This window comes from Trachypithecus francoisi, unplaced genomic scaffold (assembly GCF_009764315.1).
Source record: "Trachypithecus francoisi isolate TF-2019V2 unplaced genomic scaffold, Tfra_2.0 Lachesis_group7, whole genome shotgun sequence".
Lineage (NCBI taxonomy): Eukaryota > Metazoa > Chordata > Mammalia > Primates > Cercopithecidae > Trachypithecus > Trachypithecus francoisi.
Window position 1 is genome coordinate 21,505,931 of NW_022681472.1, and position 21,572 is coordinate 21,527,502.

A 21,572-nucleotide genomic window follows, 5' to 3' on the forward strand; every position below is an offset into this window, starting at 1 on the left:
CATGCTAGCATTTGCTGAATGCAAAAAGGAATTAGACAATATAGAATGTCTGTTTTCTCCCTGATGGTAATCTCAGCTTCTTCAGGACCATTTCTTAAATAATTAGTTTGGTCACTTTGCTGAACAGGGAGTTATTTACTGACCCAGTAAACAGAGGAGGGGCGGATCAGCAAGGAAAGATACTAGTTTCCATTTGGGAACCAGAGAAGTTTTGTATGATTCCGGGACCTTCAAGTGAAAAGTAGTTAGGGGATGAGAAAAGGAAAACTGTAAAAAACAGCCAGGTTTGCAATTTAGATAATGTACCTTCAGTGTTTAAAATCTCATTTGTAACATAAACATTGGTTTTTATTTACACCAATACGTACATTTTTGAAGTGGACTAGAAACAAGATTAAGATGCCCCAAAATGAGGCTGACTGGCATGCTGGGTGCAAGAGCTAACAAAATGCTGCGTAAGAAAACACACGAAGATCTAGCTCTTCCTTGGCTTTTTAGAGAGCCACAAAATTGGAGTGAGGCTGGGTGTGGTGGCTCTTGCCTGTAATCCCGGTAATTTAGCAGGCTGAAGTGGGACGATCAATTGAGCCCAGGAATTTGAGGCTGTAGTGAGCTATGATCATGCCACTGCACTCCAGCTTGGGTGACAGAGCAAGACCTCTCTCTAAACAAAACAAAACCCCAATTAGAGATCAACTTATAGACAGGCGTGGTGGCATGTGCCTGTGGTCCTAGCTATTTGGGAGGCTGAGGTGGGAGGATCTCTTGAGCCCAGGAGTTTGAGGCTGCACTGAGCCATGATTGCACCACTGCACTCCAGCCTATGCGGCAGAGTGAGACCCAGACTCTTAACAACAACAACAAAAAATCAAAGTGAACTACTTTGCACATTAGCACTTGGGTCTCTGTGCCTCATGGATAAGCTTAATTTCTCCTTGTTGACAAGGTACCAAGTATTCTGATTCACATGACAGCAGAAGACTCGGCTGACTCTTCTTTTTCATTTGACTTTACATGGAACTTTCTAGAAATTATCTTCCAATTCTGCAGAAATGAGTTGCCTCAGTGTAGTCCAAAGTGAGGCAAATTCTGTTTTCAAAAGAAGCGGAAAAGAGTGTTATTTCCATAATGATCTGTGGCAACCCCAATCTGTGGTGCTTTTGCCCATCTTTATTAGCAATTACAGGTGAAAACAGAGGCTGCTTATGAATAAAGTGTAAATGTCAGGGGAATGCATAGTTAATAGAAGAATTGTAAATATTTACAAGGCAGATTGATGATTCAAGCTCACAAGATTAATTGACATTAATCTCTATCAAGCACTAATTTGTTTCCTGAGTTCTAAAATCTTCCACTGAAAAGAAGAGTATGTGAGGCCATACTCACAGCCCACTTGGAACAGTTGTCTTCCGGTGGCCTGCATAACCTCCCTTCTCCCTCGTCAAGTCTTTCACTTGATCGGGCCTCTTAGTTCTTCAAACAGTGCCAACCTCAGTCATTCCTGGGTGCTGGAATCATTACGATCCATATCTTTTTACTCATTCACTCAATATCTATTTAGTGTTGGATAATTCTTTATATTATACTATGAGAGATGAATATACATATATATATATTCATTGTATTCATTAATATGAACCCTATGCTCAAGTTCATCTATCCCACTCACTATACTCTCCCTTGTTTTGCTTGTCTTTGAGACATACCTTTTCAACCTTATTAAATTTTACTCTATGTAGTAGACTCTAAATTTGTTGGCTCCAGTTTGCATGGTTGTGCAATCTTCTCCAGCAATGCTGGTCAGCACAGAAACAGGAGTGGAATTAGTGAGTGGCTAATGTCATCTTCTTGGGACTGAAATAGTAAATCAGAATGATTAAGGAATTGAGTAAGATGGTTTGAGTAGCATTCAACTGCATGAACACAAGATTCAGCCTGTATGGTTAAGGAAATTGTCAGTGAGACTGCCAGTCTAGAAAAATAGGTCTTATTAGGTTTAAAAAGTGAGTTTGGGGAAAAATGGGTTTAGGAAGAAGAAGAAAGTGAGAGCTTGACATAAAGATCAGAGAATAATGCTGTTTGTTTTTGCACTGAGAAAACTAAAAGACTGGAGACACTGAGAGCCTGAAAAGAGCTATTGGCAGGAACTGCTTCTGAAAACTACCAGGACCTGTTTGGAGCTTTGTCACTGGAGCTTAAGCCAGGAGCCGGCAGGAGGAAGGCCTACAGAGAGCAAGTGCTTACTGAGAGCTTTGACTAGAACCGGTGGTATGAGCTGTTATTGAAAATAGGAGACAAGATATCAGATGGAGGAAGTCTATACAGCCACTTCTCCTACACCCCAGTCTTATCCTCCCTTGACCTTCTAGTTCAGTAGAGATTGCTGGCTTGAAGAAAAACCACAAATGTAAATTTTCCCCCAGGAAACATAGTAAAGTTAGGTGCCCAGAAACTTTTATTGGGAGCTTGAGCCAGATACAGATGTTTTGAGCTGTATGCAGCCTACGGATTCTGAGTGAGCTGTGGGGCTGGTAGGTTGTGGGAAAAGGATTATATTATACAGTACACAGAAATCTTAGTGGCTTGCTAAAAGCTGTCAGTGACCCACTGGTGTCAGAAGTTCAGGTCCTCATCCCCTAAAGGAGTGCTTTATGATTGGTGTTGGACATGTATTTTATCTATTGTGTTTGCACAAATATTCCAGTTCCTTCTACCTTACGAGGGAGGATAATGACCTGGCTCTTAATCAGCCATAGGAAAAAATTGTAATGACCAGAAAGCTACCTAAAAAAAAGATTAAGTATTGTTGTGTTTTTAACCCTTACATTTAAAAAATCAAGTATAATGCCTCATAAAGTCAAGTTAATACACATTCTAGTAAAAATTTGGGACAATACTTGTCAAGCAATTATTGAGATACAGTGGTTTCACCATCTCCACTACCACTAGAGGTCAGCACTTGACTCTCCATATGGTTCTGCATGCGGGAAAAGACCAATTCTCTGAAATAGATCATCATCTATGGTTCCTGTTGTTATCTCATGCCATCTGTCTTGAATCACAAAGGTGACTGCATCCCAGAAAATGAGAGAACACTCAAACAATGGCTGGGGTGAGTTGCTCAGATATTCCATCTGCAAATGTGAGAAAATCATAGGATTGTGTAATGTGGCCTTCAGTGTGTCCTCATTGGGGCCTTGCTGGTCAAAGTACTTGAATCATGTACTATGGTAGCAGGTGTTTCAGAAATAATTACACAGCAGGGGTAGCACTGGCATCACAGTCTGCAATTTGAAACCAAATGGTGCCCTGAGCTTTCTATTCTGTCCCTTATGAAGGACAGAGGCTAATCCTGGCCCAACGGCTCCTGAGTCCCTAAGCCCCGCTAGCATTTTCAGCCACATACTGTACTCAAGCTTCTTGTGGGAGGGCAGTTGTACTAGGTATAAGTGCATGAAGTGTTTGTAGGGGGTTTAAAGGATTTGGGGGCTGATCAAGGGAAAAGATATGACTACAAGAGGCAGTAACACATAATAAGCTTTGTTGGTGCTTGCGTGCTTGGATATGGCTGCGTGAGAAGGGCCCTCATAGCATAAGACTGCCCAGGGGTTTTCAGTGAAGGGCCACCATCCGGGAGATGAGGGTGAGGGAACTTCTAAGGAAGAAGGAGTCAAAATGGGGGCTTATGGGTCTAGTTACGTCATGCAGTGGCATGGCAGGTCTCTGAGTCAGAGAGCTCCAAAGAGCTATAAAAGCTTGAGATCCTATAACCACAAAGCTCTATCTTATCAATAGCCAGCAGAAGTGGAATGAGGTTTTGCAGGGTAGGTAAAGCAGACTGGCTCTACATGGCCAGAAATCTGATAGTTGGGCTATTTTTTAGATAACTGGATGTGTTAAATAGACATTTCTCAAAAGCAGGTATACAAATGACCAACAAACATATTAAAAAATGCTCACCATCACTAATCATAAGGGAAATGCAAACTAAAACCACAATGAGATACCACCTTACTCCTGCAAGAATGGTCATTATTAAAAAGTCAAAAAACAAAAGATGTTGGCACAGGTGTGGTGAAAAAGGAATGCTTATCATTGCTGGTGGGAATGTAAATTAGTACAACCACTATGGAAGACAGTATTGAGATTTCTTAAAGATCTAAAAATAGACCTACCCATTTGATCCAGCAGTCCCACTGCTGAACACAATGTATCAATATATCAAAAAGACATGTGCATGCATGTACTTATTGCAGCACAATTCACAATTGCAAAGATACAGAACCAACCTAAATGCCCATCAACAAATGAGTGGCTAAAGAAAATGTGATACATATATATCATGGAATACTACTCAGCCATAAAAAAGAGAAAAACAATGTTTTTTTGCAGCAACTTGGATGGAGCTGGAGGCCATTATTCTAAATAGGTAACTCAGGAATTGAAAACAAAACACCATATGCTGTCACTTATAAGCTAAGCTATGGATACACAAAAGCATACAGGGTGATATAAGGGACTTTGGAGACTCAGAAGCGGGAGGGTAGAAGGGGGTGAAGGATAAAAAAATACAATGTGTACTACTCAGGCGTTGGATGCACTAAAATCTCAGACCTCACCACTACACAATTCATCCATGTAACCAAAACCCACCAGTACTCCAAAAGCTATTGAAATTTTAAAAATATTTCAGAATAAATACATAAACAATTAGATGTATAAAAATCCGACTTTGGTGCTGGCAGGCTTTTGACCTACGGGGTTTCAGCCTGCAGTTAAGAAATTTTTAAAAAGCTAGGGGCCAATACACAGAGGCTGTCTTTGGCTTATTTGTGTAACAGCATGTAAGGCCTTTGGCGGGATTAACATAGTTGAAAGAAGACAACAAAGACGTAAGTGATTATCAGGAGTTTCCTGGTTCTCACTGACTAGGTAATTTGTACCAATTGTTCTTTGTACCAATTGTTCCTCCTGCTGACAGCAACTAGAAAAACTGAAAGAACACATCCATCCCCCACCCCCACCCCCCCATTTACTGCTAACTGGACCCTGATCTCGGAGAACAGAAGCTGAAAGACTAAGCAGGACTTTAAAAAAACAGCCATACAGAGAAAAGAGGAGAAAACTTGGACACTAGCCCAACAAGGTTGAAGGTCCTGCAATTTTATTGAGATTCTGAAGTGCTATAATCCAGGAGAAAGGGTAAACTAGAAGGAAATCATCTGTGGTTGACAATTACTTTGGTGGTCGCCAGCAACCATGCCCACTGGTTTTCATGTCCTTGTGTTGTAAGTCATGAATCTGGGATGGCTCTCTGACCCAATTTAACCCATAGAATATGGCAGAAGTGATGCTGTGCCTAAATATTAAAGAGGTCTACCAGTTTCTGCTTTTGTTTTAAGCTAGCCACCGTTCAAGAAATTTAACTACCCCCAGACCATCTTGTTGTGAGAAGCCTCATATAGCCATGAGGAAAAGTCACATGGAAGAGAACAGAGTCCCCCAGACAGCAGCCCTAGCTGAGCTCCCACCCACAGCCAGCACCAACTTATCAGCATATATATATGAAGCCACCTTGGGAGCATATCCATCAGCTCCAACTCCTCAGCCAATGCCAAGCAGAGCTGAAAATTGTCCCCACCAAGTTCTGCCTAATGACAACATTTGAGCAATTAAATAAAATGCTTGTTGTTTTAAGTTACTAGACTTTAAACTTGACTGTAGTTAGTTACAGAGAAAAAAATAATAGGAACACCAGTCTTGTATGGACTGCAACTGAACTTTGAGTCATCTGGGCAGCCAAGGAAACCTTGATCTTTAATGTTGGATTAAGATGATCTTAGTTTTGCGAAGACCACAAAAATCTGAAAATAGGAAATAAAAACACTTTCTGGTTTAAGAAAACATATTCTTAGTCCTCAGATTATTTCTTAAATATGTTTTAATGCAATGTTTGCCACAGAGATAAGCATACAAATCAAGACAATATGAACAAGATTTGGCAGAAATAATAGAAACAGAACCATGAGAATTTTAGACATTTGAATGATCAGATACAGATCTTAAAATAATTATCCTGACCAAGAAGATAAAACATGAGGTTGAGATTTTTTTTAAAATCCTGAAAATTATGGAAAGGGATATTTCAGATTTGCAAAAGAAACAGAAACTCCACAACAGAAAATACAAGCACCAAAGTAAAAAACCCAAAGGTAGGTTTTACCAGGTTAGGGAGTTGACTGGAAGATAGGTCAGAAGAAAATACCAAAAGGATGGAAAATGAAAAAAGACTTAAAAATAGAAGATTTATTAACAAGATAAAAATGAAGTTTCATTAACAAGAAAGAATTACAAAAGGATGAAAAATGGAAAAAGATAAAAAACATAGATGTATTAAGTTAGATATAAGCAAGTGGAGTCTAAAAAGGAGAGTAGAAAGGGAATGGGGAAAAGCCATTTGAAAAAACAACATGTCGATATTCCAGGTTCATGAAAGATGTTAAACCACATATACTCAATAAAAACAAGCAAAATAAATTCAAAGAACCCTATACCCAGGCACATCACAGGAAAACTTCCAAAATCTAAAGATGTAAAGGCTTTATAGCAACCAGAGGAAAAAATACAGATTACTTTTAAAGCACGAGAATTAGACTTACAGCTGATTTTTCAGCCAAGATAACAAAAGCCAGAAGACAGTGGACCAAAGTCTTGAATATGATGAAAGAAGATAACAGATAACCTACAATTATACATCCAGGGAAATTTTCAAAATTGAGGTGAAATAAAGACATATTAAGTTTTTTTTTAAAGAAAACTGTGAATTTTTCTAGTAGATTTTTTCACTTAAAGGAGGTACTAAGAATGTTCATAGACAGAAGGAAAATGATCTCAGATCAATGGTCAGAGGTGCAGGAAAGAACTAATAGCAATAACAATGGCAAATATATGAGTGAATACATACAAATACTAATTGTATAAAATATCCTTAAATGCTAATTTCATGAAAGAGTAATTATTCAGCGCTTAAAAGACTTAGAGAATTAAAGTATATGCTACCAACAACACATAAGTTAAGAAGACAGTAACAGTGTCCATGCTCTAAGATTTTTGTATTATTTTGGAGGAAAACAAAAGTACATTAACATTAGTCAGGGATTTTGAAATCCCAAAGGACCCTGAAAAGAATGATAAAAGAATATATAATTTCCAAACCAACAGGGAAAAAAAGTAGAGTAATGAGAAATTAATCCAACAAGAAGGCAAGAAAGGAAAGGGAAAAGAAATATGAGTATATTTTAGAAGGAACAAATAGAATATGGTGACTAAACCTGAAAAATATCAGTAATTATGTTAAAAATAAATATAGACCAAATGCTTCAATTAAAAGAAAAAAAGTCATTCTGAATAAAAAACCAACATCATATGGTTTTTACAAAAGACACATCTAATATTTAAGAATACAGAAAATTTGAAAATAAAAGGAGGGGCAAAGATGCCATGCAGATGCTTAACAAAAGAAAGCTGTATAGCTTTATTAAAATTAAAATGAAGACAGAAAGCGTTACTACAGATAAAGAGGGATACTTTGTAATGATAAAAATTTGACACCCTCCAAAGTCTAAACCAGGAAGAAGTCTAGTCCCTGAATAAACAAATAACAAGCTCTGAAACTGAGGCAGTAATTAATAGCCTACTAACCAAAGAAAGTCCAGGACCAGATGGATTCACAGCCAAATTCTACAAGAGGTACAAAGAGAGCTGGTACCATTCCTTCCGAAACTATTCCAAACAATAGAAAAAGAGGGAATCCTCCCTAACTCATTTTATGAGACCAGCATAATCCTGATACCAAAACCTGGCAGAGACACAACAAAAAAAGAAAATTTCAGGCCAATATCCCTGATGAACATGGATGCGAAAATCCTCAGTAAAATACTAGCAAACCGAATCCAGCAGCACATCAAAAAGCTTATCCACCACGATCAAGTCGGCCCTGGGATGCAAGGCTGGTTCAACATATGCAAATCAATAAACGTAATCCGTCATTTAAACCGAACCAATGACAGAAACCACATGATTATCTCAATAGATGCAGAAAAGGTCTTTGACAAAATTCAACAGCCCTTCATGCTAAAAACTCTCAATAAATGAGGTATTGATGGAATGTATCTCAAGATAATAAGAGCTATTTATGACAGACCTACAGCCAATATCATACTGAATGGGCAAAAACTGGAAGCATTCCCTTTGAAAACCAGCACAAGACAAGGATGCCCTCTCTCACCACTCCTATTCAACATAGCATTGGAAGTTCTGGCCAGGGCAATCAGGCAAGAGAAAGCAATAAAGGGTATTCAAATAGGAAGAGAGGAAGTCAAATTGTCCCTGTTTGCAGATGACATGATTGTATATTTAGAAAACCCGATTGCCTCAGCCCAAAACCTCCTTAAGCTGATAAGCAACTGCAGCAAAGTCTCAGGATACAAAATCAATCTGCAAAAATCACAAGCATTCCAATACACCAATAACAGACAGCCAAATCATGAGTGAACTCCCATTCACAATTGCTAAAAAGAGAATAAAATACCTAGGAATACAACTTACAAGGGATGTGAAGGACTTCTTCAAGGAAAATTACAAACCACTGCTCAAGGAAATAAGAGAGGACACAAACAAATGGAAAAACATTCCATTCTCATGGATAGGAAGAATCAATATTGTGAAAATGACCATACTGCCCAAAGTAATTTATAGATTCAATGCTGTTCCCATCAAGCTACCACTGACTTTCTTCACAGATTTGGAAAAAATTATTTTAAACTTCATACAGAACCAAAAAAGAGCCTGCATTGCCAAGACAATGCTAAACCAAAGGCACAAAGCTGGAGGCATCATGCTACCTGACTTCAAACTATACTACAAGGCTACAGTAACTGAAACAGCATGGTACTGTTACCAAAACAGATATATAGACCAATGGAACAGAATAGAAGCCTCAGAAATAACACCACACACCTTCAATCATCTGATCTTTGACAAACCTGACACAAACAAGCAATGGGGAAAAGATTCCCTATTTAATTAATCATGTTGGGAAAACTAACTAACCATATGCAGAAAACTGAAACTGGACCCCTTCCTTAGACCTTATACAAAAATCAACTTAAGATGGATCACAGACTTAAATATAAGACCTAGGACCATAAAAATCCTAGAAGAAAACCTGGGCAATACCATTCAGGGCATAAGCATGGGCAAAGGCTTCATGTCTAAAACACCAAAAGCAGTGGCAACAAAAGCCAAAATTAACAAATGTGATCTAATTAAATAAAGAGCTTCTGCACAGCAAAAGAAACTACCATCAGAGTGAACAGGCAACCTACAGAATGGGAGAAACTTTTTGCAATCTATCCATCTGACAAAGGGCTAATATCCAGACTCTACTAAGAACTTAACAAATTTACAAGAAAAAAACAACCCCATCAAAATGTGGGCAAAGGATGTGAACAGACACTTCTCAAAAGAAGACATTTATGCAGCTAACAGACACATGAAAAAATGCTCATCATCACTGGTCATTAGAGAAATGCAAGTAAAAACCACAATGAGATACCATCTCACACCAATTAGAATGGTGATCATTAAAAAGTCAGGAAACGACAGGTGCTAGAGAGGATGTGGAGAAATAGGGATGCTTTTACACTGTTGGTGGGAGTGTAAATTAATTCAATCTTGTGAAAGATAGTGTGGCGATTCCTCAAGGATCTAGAACTAGAAATACCATTTGATCCAGCCATCCCATTACTGAGTATATACCCAAAGGATTATAAATCATTCTATTATAAAGACACATGCACACATATGTTTATTGCAGCACTATGCACAATAAAAAGACTTGGAACCAACCCAAATGTCCATCAATAATAGACTGGATAAAGAAAATGTGGCACATATACACCATGGAATGGTATGCAGCCATAAAAAAGAATGAGTTTGTGTCCTTTGCAGGGACATGGATGAAGCTGGAATCCATCATTCTCAGCAAACTATCACAAGAACAGAAAACCAAACACCACATGTTCTCACTCATAAGTGGGAGTTGAACAATGAGAGCACATGGACATAGGGAGTGGAATGTCACACACTGGGGCCTGTCGGGGAGTGAGGGGCTAGGGGAAGGATAACATTAGGAGAAATACTTAATGTAGGTGATGGATTGATGGGTGCAGCAAACCATCATGACACGTGTGTACCTGTGTAACAAAACTGCATGTTCTGCACAGATACCCCAGAACTTAAAGTATAATAAAAAAATGATTCACCAAGAATATATAACAGTTATAAGTTTATGGGCTTCTAAAACACATGGCCTAAAATATACAAAACAAAGAGTTGACAGAACTTTAAGGAGAAATCTGCAAACCTACAGTCATAGTGGAAAGTTTTAACACAACTGGCTTGATCAATAAAATGGCTAAGGATATAGATTTGAGCAAAACAATTATCAAACAAAATCAAAAACTATAAAAACAAAGTACCCAATAGGAATAGAACACATATCCTTTTCAAACACACATGGAACATTTATAAAAATAATCAGACATAAGGCAAGTCTCAAATGTTAAAAGATTTCAATCATATCAAAAATGTTCTCTGACAACAATGCAATTATGGTAGAGAGCAAAATTTTTAAATAGCTGGAAATTTTCCATATGTTCGAAAATTAGGAGATATAATTTAAAATAACTCATGGCTAAAAATAACAAACCATAATTAAAATTATAAAATATCTATAATTCAATGCTACGTATTAAGACGTGAAATGCAGTCAAAATAGCACTTACAGGAAAAATTATAGAGTTTAACGCATGTATTAGAAAACCAAGCCCAGCAATAAATTTTAAAAATACATAATGACCAAATTGAATTCATCCCAGACACATAAGCTTCATCTAACATTTAAAAACTCAGTCAATCACATTAACAGACCAAAAGAGAAACAACATATCTTCTATATAGGTGCAGAAATAACATTTGATAAAATTCAACATCCATTCATTCTTAGTGAATTCAGAAGAAGGACACCTGTTACAGCCACTTTTGACATCGTACTGGGGGGGTCTTAGCCAGAGCAGTACGATAAGGAAAAAATGTAAATGATATAAGGATTCGAAGAGTTTTTTCCCTTTCCAATGATCACTTAAGCTTATATAATTGTCTATGTAGAAAATTTAAAAGAATTTATAATTTAATAAAATTTGGACATGAGCTTGGGAAGTTAGAAGGATAAAAAAATCAACATACAACAATTATTTCAACCTAAGCATAAAAATAGAAAAAATTATTTTTATCCACAATGAATAATTAGGAACATTTTTAAATGTCAAAACCACAAAAAAATTAAGCTCCCAGGACTAAATTCAAGAAAATATACATAGGACATAAAGGTAAAAATGACAAAACTTTAAAATTCTTTAAAAAGATCAAAATAGGTGGACATATTATACAAAAGTCAATCTCCAAATTAATCTATAGAGTCAATGCAATGGCAATAAAAATCTCAATAGGTTGTGTGAATGTGTGTACATGTGTTCGTATGTGTGTGTATATATGTATGTGTGTGTGTGTAAATTGACAAACTAATTCTAAAATTCATGTGGAAATGTACAGGACCCAGAATAACCACAGAACTCTTGAAGAACAACAGGATGGCAGAATTTGCTCTTTAAGATATGAAGACATATTTTTAAGCATCACATGTAAGATTGTTACTGGCCCAGAAATAACCAAATTGACCAATGGAACAGAATAGAGATCCCAGAAATCCATGGAAAGGATTTCTTTTTCTAATAAATAGTGCTACAAGAGTGGAATATCTATATAAAATAAGTGAGATTAGAATTCTACCCTCCAGCACATTAAAATGTCAGGTATAAATGGGCCATAGACTTCCATATGAAAGGAAACGCTATAAAGATTGTAGAGTTATAGAGAGTTTATAGAACAATATCTTCCTAAATTGAGGAACAGATTGGTTAATTCAGTAAATTAAAATAAAGAATTTCTGATTACCAAGAGATACCGTAAAGTAAAACAACAAGAAAGCCCCAGAATGGGAGAAGGTATATGCAATACATAAAACTGACAAAGAATTCATATCTAGAATACACATTTTTAAAATACCACAAATTAATTTTAAAAACCAAAGTAAAAATTTGTAAAGGACTAAAATACATTTAGAGAATACCCAAATGGTATATAAACCACGAGATTGACAAACATTAAAATATTTTAAGAGCTGGGACATCATGGTTAGAATCAGGCCTCAGGTGACTCAGAGACTGGTAGAGAGTGGTAGGTGGTAGTAGTTTGATTGCATCTTAAAGTGTTAGATGGGGCAAGGAAGAGAATGGAGCAAAACATTGTAACTCTTAGAATTATGCCACTGCCTCAAAATAGGAAGATCTTGAGGGCTGTAGATAATTACAACTATAAACCGCATGTTTATCTTATCTGCCACTAATTAAATTCACTATGCATTTTAGTTGAAAGCTGTCATTAGATTCTGAAGTGGAAATTAGAGGCATTGAATGCTGTTTCTAATATTAGCTACAGCCATGCCACAGTGACAGGTGACCAAGAGTGTAGAGACATTTAAAATTAAAGGCTCACATTCTGGTTGAATATTATGTCACTTTAAGTATCAATGTAGAAATGACAACAAATACCTTTAACAACGGATAGGTGCCTATTCTATTTAAAAATACTCCAAGCACTTCCTTAAACCCTACATTCCATAGTTGTTTCCTTGTTCTATGGATAACACGCAAGAGGGCGAGGCATTGTACGACCACCTCCTTGACGGTTGTGGAATTTTGGCAGCTGTCTCTGCTCACCATATTTCCCAAGGATTCCTCAGAGCCAAGAGTATCTGCCAAGAGGAATCAAAATGTTGCTGATGACCAGGAATTGGACGTGTTACAAGTGGAGGTGTTCCAGCTCTCCTAATTTGCCAACTCCACTGTTAGGAGTGTGATAAATGGATTGCGTGCATCTGCCCTTGTGGGCTGACAAAGATCCAAGAGGCTTAAAAAATGACAGGAAGCCACCCTAGAAACAAGAAAATGTATGTAAAGAGGCATTTTCCAGAGATTTCTTCCTTCCTGTTTGTTTGTTTGTTTGATTTGGAGTCTCACTCTGTCGCCCAGGCTGGAGTGCAGTGATGCAGTCTTGGCTCACTGCAACCTCCACCTCCCAGGTTCAAGCGATTCTCCTGCCTCAGCCTCCCAAGTAGATGGGATTACAGGCATGTGCCACCACACCTGGCTAATTAGTAGAGACGGGCATGTTGATGAGGCTCGTCTCAAATTCCTGACCTCAAGTAATCTACCCGCCTGGAGATTTCTTTCTTTCAAGGCAGAAGTGACAGCCCTTTCATTTGATTGGCCGAGACATGATATCTTTGGAACCATGGAGGGGAAATGCTGCAATTTGTATTTCAGGGCCCAGAGTGAGAATTCCAGGAATATTAAGCCATTAGAATTAACATGCTTAAAGTATCCACTTAAGGCTTTTTGATGACCAACATAGTATTGTTGCAGTTTGAGGACTTTTCTTCCTTTCTTCCTTTTTTTTTAAAAAAATCTTCCTTTGTAGATTTTCCTTCCTTGGTAATGAGTCATTCAAGGAAACAAATTCTGAACTTCCAACTGTTCAAAGAGAACAAAATCTGTGACTAAAGCTTTAAAATGTTCAGGGGAAAAGTTACACAAGTAATATGCAGAGTTTTTATAACAAACAAAACTAAAAGTTTCACAAAAACCTGTTTTTAGTTTATTTATTTTTACAAATGGGGCCTGCTCTGTCGCCCAGGCTGGGTGTAATGGTACAAGTCATAGCTCACTGCAGCCTTAAACTCCTGTGTTCAAGTAATCCTCCCACCTCAGCCTCCCGAGTAGCTGAAATTACAGGTATGTGTCATTACATCCAGTTAATTTTTAAATTTTTTGTAGAGGTAGGATTTCACTATGTTGCCCAGGCTGGTCTTGAACTCCTGGCCTCAAATGATCCTCCCACCTTGCCCTTCCAAAGTGTTGGGATTACAGGTGTAAACTACCACATCCAGCTTCAGTTTTAGTTTAAACTTAGCTAACGAAAACTAAGTCTTAGTTTAACAAAAATAACTAAAACTGAATCTGTAATCCCAATGTGCAACTATATACATTGCTAATTTTGGTTATAACCTTCCATTTTCTGCTTACTTTTCTGTTTTATTTTTTCCTATATAAAGACATACATGTAATTGTGTGCAAGTGTGTGCACATGCATGGGTGCGTGTGTGTGTGTGTGTGGTGTGTGAAGGCCACCAAAAATAATTTTCATTACTAAATTCAGTGGTCAATCTTTTTTTTTTTTTTTTTGAGACAGAGTTTTGCTCTTGTTGCCCAGGCTGGAGTGCAATGATGCAATCTCGGCCCACTGCAACCTCTGTGTCCCAGGTTCAAGTGATTCACCTGCCTCAGCCTCCTAAGTAGCTGGGATTATAGGCACCCATCACCACGCCCAGCTAATTTTTGTATTTTTAGTAGAGATGGGGTTTCACCATGTTGGTCTTCAATCCCTGATGTCAGGTGTTCCACCCGCCTCAGCCTCCCAAAGTGTTGGGATTACAGGTGTGAACCACCATGCCCAGCCCAGTGGTCAATTCTTAGTCTTCATCTGCCATGACCTGTGAGCAGCATTTGACACATTATGATCACCCTCCTCCTTGAACTATATTTTTCACTTAGTTCCCAAGAACCCCCACTCTCTGGGCTTTTCCTTCTGTATCATTGACCTTTGTTTTTAAGTGTCCTTTGCTGATTTTCCTTTCCCAAAGTTCAGTTATTCTACTTCTTGGACTCACTGTCTTGGGAATCTCTTTTGGTTCCCTGGTTCTAAATATCGTCATCTACCTGCTGAGAACTCCCACATGTACATCTTGCCTGAGCTTCAGACTTATTTCTCTCTACCGCCACTTGAAAGTCTAATAGGCATCTCAAAGGTGTCCAGAATAGAACTTCCAAATCATAGCAAACCACTCCCCAACTACAAAAAAGAAAGAAAGAAAGAAAGAGAGAGAGAAAGAAAGAAAAAAGAAAGAAAGAGAGAGAAACAAAGAAGAAAAAAAGAAAAGAAAGAAAGAGAAAGAAAGAAAAAAGAAAGAAGAAAAGAAAGAAAGAAAGAAAAAAATAAAAGAAAGAAAGAGAAAGAAAGAAAGAAGAAAGAAGAAAGAAAGAAAGAAAGAAAAAAAAGAAAGAGAGAAAGAAAAGAAAAGAAAGAAAGAAAGAAAGACAGACAGACAAGGAAATCTCTTGGCATCTCATTAAATGGTAACTCCAAACTTCAAATTGCTCAGGTCAAAATTTTGGTACCATTCTGATTCTTCTTTTTTCCTGCCACCATATATACAATCCATTAGCTAGCCCTTAAAATACTTCCAGAATCCAACCACTTCTCACTGTATCCTCCACTTCTGCACTAGTCCACACCACCATGAACTTTTGCCTGGATCATTACAAGAACCTCCTGAAAGAGTCTCCCCACTTTTGCCTTTGTCCTCTCCAAGACTGAGTGATCTTTCTGAAGCTAAAGTCTGTTCATATCGCTCTTCTTCCCAACACACTCCAATGACTTGCCACATGACCCAGACTAAACCCAACATCCTCACAATGGTCTACTCAACATTCTATGTGTCTTGCTTTTTAAATTTAAAAGTAAAATATAGGAAGCAGCATAGTGGCAGTTAAGAGCATATGGTCAAGGTCCACTTGCCTGTGTTCAAAGCCTTCTATTAATTATCATCAATAGCTGTGTGGCTATTGGGCAACTAACTTAACCTCTCAGTGCCTACATTTCCTCATCTGTAAAATAATTACAATATCCGTATCATAGGGTTGTTGTGAGGATTCATAAATTAATACTTCTAACATACTTACAATAGTGCTGAAATAAACATAAAAGTAAAAAAATGACAAAAGGCATTTTATGCTATTAGCAAATATTTCATTATAAATTCTGTATGTAAGAAAACATGTCTCCAATGGTCCTATCTATAAGAATTTATAAATACCCCAGATATCTTTCAAACAGGATAAAAAAAGTTTTGGTTAAATAAATTTAAGATGAACCATCATTGTTTGATTTTTAAAAATTTATTCTGAATTTAAGATTAGAATGGATTATCCATCATGATTTATGCTTTTAAATATTTTGGTAATTTAAAGCATCCTGATTCTGAGCTCCTTAAATATTCATCTACTTCCTAATCAATAATACTTTAGTTCTTAAAATAGATATGATTTGTTCCCTTTATCATGTAGATTGATTTATAAAGTGTACTTTACTTTTCTGCTTTACTTCTGGACTTACATTACTGTTTTAAAATGAAACAATTTGATCTAAACTAATACAATAAACAAAAACTTAAGGTGTGTTCCTACATAGACGTATGATAGACATAGTAGGGAGAGGAGTCAGGCGGAATTTCCAGCAGAGTCCCTCAGGAATTGCTTTCTGATCCACAGAGGAGAAGGCCTTATGCCCACAAGAAAATTTATATAGATTATTAAGTGGAAAGACCTATTTAGAAAGAGGCCAAATATGCATTTGAATGCAAAGGAAGTCACAGTATTTGTTCAGAAAACCAAGAGATAGTCAGGGCTTGTGGAAGGTTAATGAAGAGGTCTTAATTTTGTTCAAGAGAGACTTTTTTGATAGCTGAGTTGAACTTTTAGAATATATGTTGTGACATTCTGTTAATTGTGGAAAATTCTTCTGGTTCTAAATGGAAGTTTGGTGTAAACTGATCCTGTTGCTGAAACTCTTAAAGGTCTGTAGGGGTGGGCTACTGATAGCTTCTTGGTAAAAAGAAACTTCGCATATTTGCCGACAACAAATGTCTCTCAGGCTCAACAGTCATGCAGATACTCAGAATTCCTCTGGAAATGTGAGGGGAGAATTAGTACTATTTTGCCTGTGCACTCGAAACAAGGGACACCATTTAGTGAAAATGTACTTGTCAATCACCGCTAGTCTGAAACTTACCATTTCACAGTATTTGCACTAATAAAGAATATACAAATGAATAGTGCCCTTCTAAAATGCCATCATCGTTCATTCTTGTCAAATTACACACTTTCCTTGTTTTTCTTTTATTTTAAAAGAAAATTGGCCCTGAAACACCATCCAGACAAGAATCCAGATGATCCAGCTGCTACTGAGAAGTTTAAAGAAATCAACAACGCCCACGCAATACTTACTGACATCTCAAAGAGAAGCATATACGACAAGTATGGATCGCTGGGACTCTACGTAGCCGAGCAGTTTGGAGACGAACATGTTAACACCTACTTCATGCTGTCCAGCTGGTGGGCAAAGGTGAATCTGAATTTCCTTTCTTCACAATCTCCTGTAACACCATGATATTAATCACTCTTTTAGATCCCATCTCAAAGGAAGTCTGACATTCCTGCTATTAAACTCTGGTAAATGAAAGGAGATACTGCTTCCACTGAGTGCTATTATTTAGGATCATTTCTGGTTTAGCTCAACAAATAATTGTAAGATACAACATGATTTAAAATACTTCTAGACATTAATTGTATTTGAATTTGGAGCTCCAGATTAACTCTTTATAATGACTAATTAAGGACTGACTCATTGCTCAAAACCAAAAATAATTTATTAGTGTGACAACTGCTTAATAAATTATTATAGGGCAAATTTAGCCATGTCCTTTACTATCTATAGCATAGGCTACATCAGCAAACACAATACTGGGGAGAATGAGTGGTAATTATGTCAGAGACTCACTTGGAGCCTGCTGTGAGGTAGAGGAGAAAGAAATGAGGGGGAAAATGTGAGAATTTACTAGTGGAGGACAGGGAATTGGAGAGGCAGAGATGGGGGACAGAGAGCAAAATGGATACCTATTCAAGAAAAAGGCGACATTTTTAAGGCTTAGTGCAATCCGAATTGACTTTTGTGAGGTAAATTTTGTTTGGTTTCCTAGGATTCTCTAGTATATATATGTTTGGTGATGGTTTTTACTTGTTTGTGAATATTAATATCCTTATCTTCTGATAAAGTATATTTACACATGGGTCATACATGTAGTCCATCAACATATTTTGTGGACAGTTCTCATTCATATAAGTTCCAATACATAATAATAGTTATTAAATATCTAAAAAGGCAGTTTTAATAGTAGCATCTGATTGCTATTTTCTTCCACTAAATCTTTCTAAATTGAGTTTTATGTATGCAGGAAGAGAGAGAATATGTTTTTGTACATCAGCATGCAAAAGGATTCTTGCAACCTAGCCTAATCTGGTTACTATAGTCTTCAGAGTTCTGTTTCTCGGGGATACCTGGGATTCCCATTTGAAACCCCTTTCTCTATTGTTGAAGACTTAGGGGAGAGACAAGTTCCTGTTGAGAAGATTTGGAATTTGGAATGAGTGTACACACTGACAATGTCACTTATGACAATAGATTGAATGTTCATAGGACCATACAAGCTTTTGTGGGTTTGCTTGGGAACCCAACCTCTGGGCATGACATTGCTCCTTGGGAAGATACTGCAGAGGCAGGTCCAGATAATTACACATATCCATCTGATGGCACATCAGGTCCTGCCTGCATAAAAATGAGAATAAGTTTCCTTACTCTGGAAGCTGACAAAATTGATCAAAATTAATACAAACAAGCAGAATCTGCCCAGGAGTGTGAGAGATACACAGCATAAGTCCTGGTGTGGTTCTTTAAACATAAGACCACAAAAAAAATCTTTACCTTCTCCTTGTTTCACGGCACCCATCAGAGTGGCCCTGCATGTAGCAATCATGTGTTAAATATGCATGACATGAATGAATCAGCGTACCACAAAGACACGTATTTGTAAAAATATTAGACATCTACTTGTGCCTAGTACTGTACTAAGCACTGTAAGGGATAAAGCGAGGTTATTTCCACAGAAGGCAAACAATCAAATTGGAATAAAGAACAAAACAGTATATGAATGAAAAGAAAAGTTCAGAGAAGAGAACAATATGGGAATTGCATAGTAGAAACAAAAAAGACAAAAATAACTTTAAAAAGGGAGGAGTTTCATGGGGCAATGGCTCAAGAACACTGCACAGGAGGGTGTGGAGACAGTGAGGTGGCGGGTGTTGTAGTTGTTTTCAGAGTGATTTACCTAAGACCACGAAAATGTAAGTTCTCCGTAGTGAAGAGATATATTTGAGGATGTGACTGAAGCTCCCCTACTCCAAGGCACCAGAGGCTCCACCTCACACCTAGGGCCAGAGTCGGAGATGAAGTCCAGGTCTACGAAGCAGGAGTGGGGCAGGTGAAGGCTGTCAGCATTAAAGATTTCTACCTGAAGTTATTGAAGTACTCAGGCACACAAGTCCTCTTTATCCCTCTTGCTCCCTTAATTAGATAAAATCTGTGTTTTGTTTTGTTGTTTTTGAGACGGAGTCTGGCTCTGTCGCCCAGGCTGGAGTGCAGTGGCCGGATCTCAGCTCACTGCAAGCTCCGCCTCCCGGGTTCACGCCATTCTCCTGCCTCAGGCTCCCGAGTAGCTGGGACTACAGGCGCCCACCACCTCGCCCGGCTAGTTTTTTTTCTTTTTTAGTAGAGACGGGGTTTCACTGGGTTAACCAGGATGGTCTCGATCCCCTGACCTCGTGATCCGCCCGTCTCAGCCTCCCAAAGTGCTGGGATTACAGGCTTGAGCCACCGCGCCCGGCCAAAATCTGTGTTTTAATTAAAGGTGTATAAACCCCTTTCTTTCTATTTCAAATTGTGTATTTTTGATACAATCATAAATTGATTTTGCTCAATTCACAAAAACTGACTTTTTATAACTTCACATTGGAGGAGTTGAGAGTTTCTTTTAATTTTTAGCTATAACAAACAGCGAGCAAACCTTTTATGTTTTGGGGGAAATCCTGCTGCCATTCACCAGGCAGAGCAAATAATTTGTCTGTTTATTAATTGATACAATCATTAATTCAGCTGGTATTTTATAAGCATCTAACACATACGAGGTACTAAGTCCTTCAGTAGGAGGAACTGAAAGATGACTAGCTGACAGTGCCAGCTTGCAGGAAGCTCATGGTCTAGTCCAATGAGACAGACCTATAAACTGATCAATGTTCTAAAAATATCACTTAAAAAAGGCACCAAAGTAGAAGTCTGCATGAAATGCAATTGGGGACAAAGGAGGGAGTCATTGTTTGGGGCAGGATCAGGAAAAATGTCATAGAAGGGATCTTTAAGATGAGTCTTACACACCAGGTGGATATTTTGTTAGGTGACTGGGGAACTGGGAGGTGGACGTCCAAACAGATGAATCCACAGGGAGAGCAGAGCTATAAGGCAAGGAAAGGCAAGAACAGGGCTGTGCTGGTGCAGGGAGGCATTGGCAGAGCCAGATCACCATCATAAGGAATTTGGCTGTATCTCAGAGGCAGGAGCGCCATTGCATGGGTTCAAAAGAACATGTATTTCAGAAAGTTCACTCTATCAGCAATGTGCAGCAGGGATTTGAGGGAGGCCAGAGGGGAAGCAGGGAGGCCAGTTGGGAGGCTGCTGAAGTGTCCAGACTAGACATACTGAAGGTCTGTTCTGAAGCCCTGCTGGCCAGGATAAAAGCATGAGGGAGGATACAAGAGACTTGAGGAGAGAAGCTCTCCAGGACTTGGTGACCAGCAGGAATGTGAGTGTAGGAGGGGGAGGTATTGGATAGTTCATTCTTTATCATTCTGGTGAGGATGATTCAGTTCCTCTGGGCTGGGGGCTTGCTAACTCATTTAACCTGCAGAGATTTTGTTGGTTGGTTTTTTGGTTTTTGTCTTGCTTTGCTCTGCTCTTAATAATGATCACCATATAGTTTAAGAATAAAAAAAGAAACTCCATACTTTATTACTTTGGCTACAAGTCATTTCCTCTGGGTCTAATTTATTAGGCAAAACTTTACCAGGAAATTGATTCTCAAGGAAGTGAAATCGTTCTTATGTGGAGTAAGGATGAGGGTGAAGATATGGCCTGTGGGGTGAACTGTGAAGTCTTCAGGTCTCTGGGGGTAACTGGATGCAGACTTGATTTCATGGGTTCTCCCCTCACCGTGTCACCCCTCATCCTCATTTTGCTTTGCCTCTGTTTCCCTAGGCCCTGTTTGTCATCGTTGGCCTCTTGACAGGCTGCTATTTTTGCTGCTGCCTGTGCTGCTGCTGCAACTGCTGCTGTGGGCGTTGCCGGCCCAAGTCGTCAGTGCCAGAAGAGGACTTCTATGTGTCCCCAGAGGATCTGGAGGCACAGATCAAATCTGACATGGAAAAAGGTGGAGTACGATGAGAGCAGAGGTAGTGGGTGTCCATTCATAGGCCTGAGCAAGCACCAGGTCCCACAGAGACAGCTATCACTGTAGTAGGAGAACTCCCACAACCAAATGGTTGGAACCTCACAGACTGTCAGCTTTGGTACAGCTTCTGGGGAGAATGAAAAGACAGATACCTTTACTA

At 38.3% G+C, this 21,572-nt stretch overlaps 1 protein-coding gene across 6 annotated transcripts in view; it reads left to right on the plus strand.

Moving 5' to 3' along the window:
- Window positions 1-21,572, plus strand: part of DNAJC5B (DnaJ heat shock protein family (Hsp40) member C5 beta) — a 129,491-nt gene that overhangs the window by 87,148 nt on the left and 20,771 nt on the right. For all 6 annotated transcript variants that reach the window (XM_033202510.1, XM_033202513.1, XM_033202511.1 and 3 more), the window contains 2 exons: window positions 17,208-17,421; window positions 21,220-21,391. In XM_033202510.1, coding sequence (XP_033058401.1) covers window positions 17,208-17,421; window positions 21,220-21,391 — 386 coding nt within the window. The remainder of the gene's footprint in view (window positions 1-17,207; window positions 17,422-21,219; window positions 21,392-21,572) is intronic.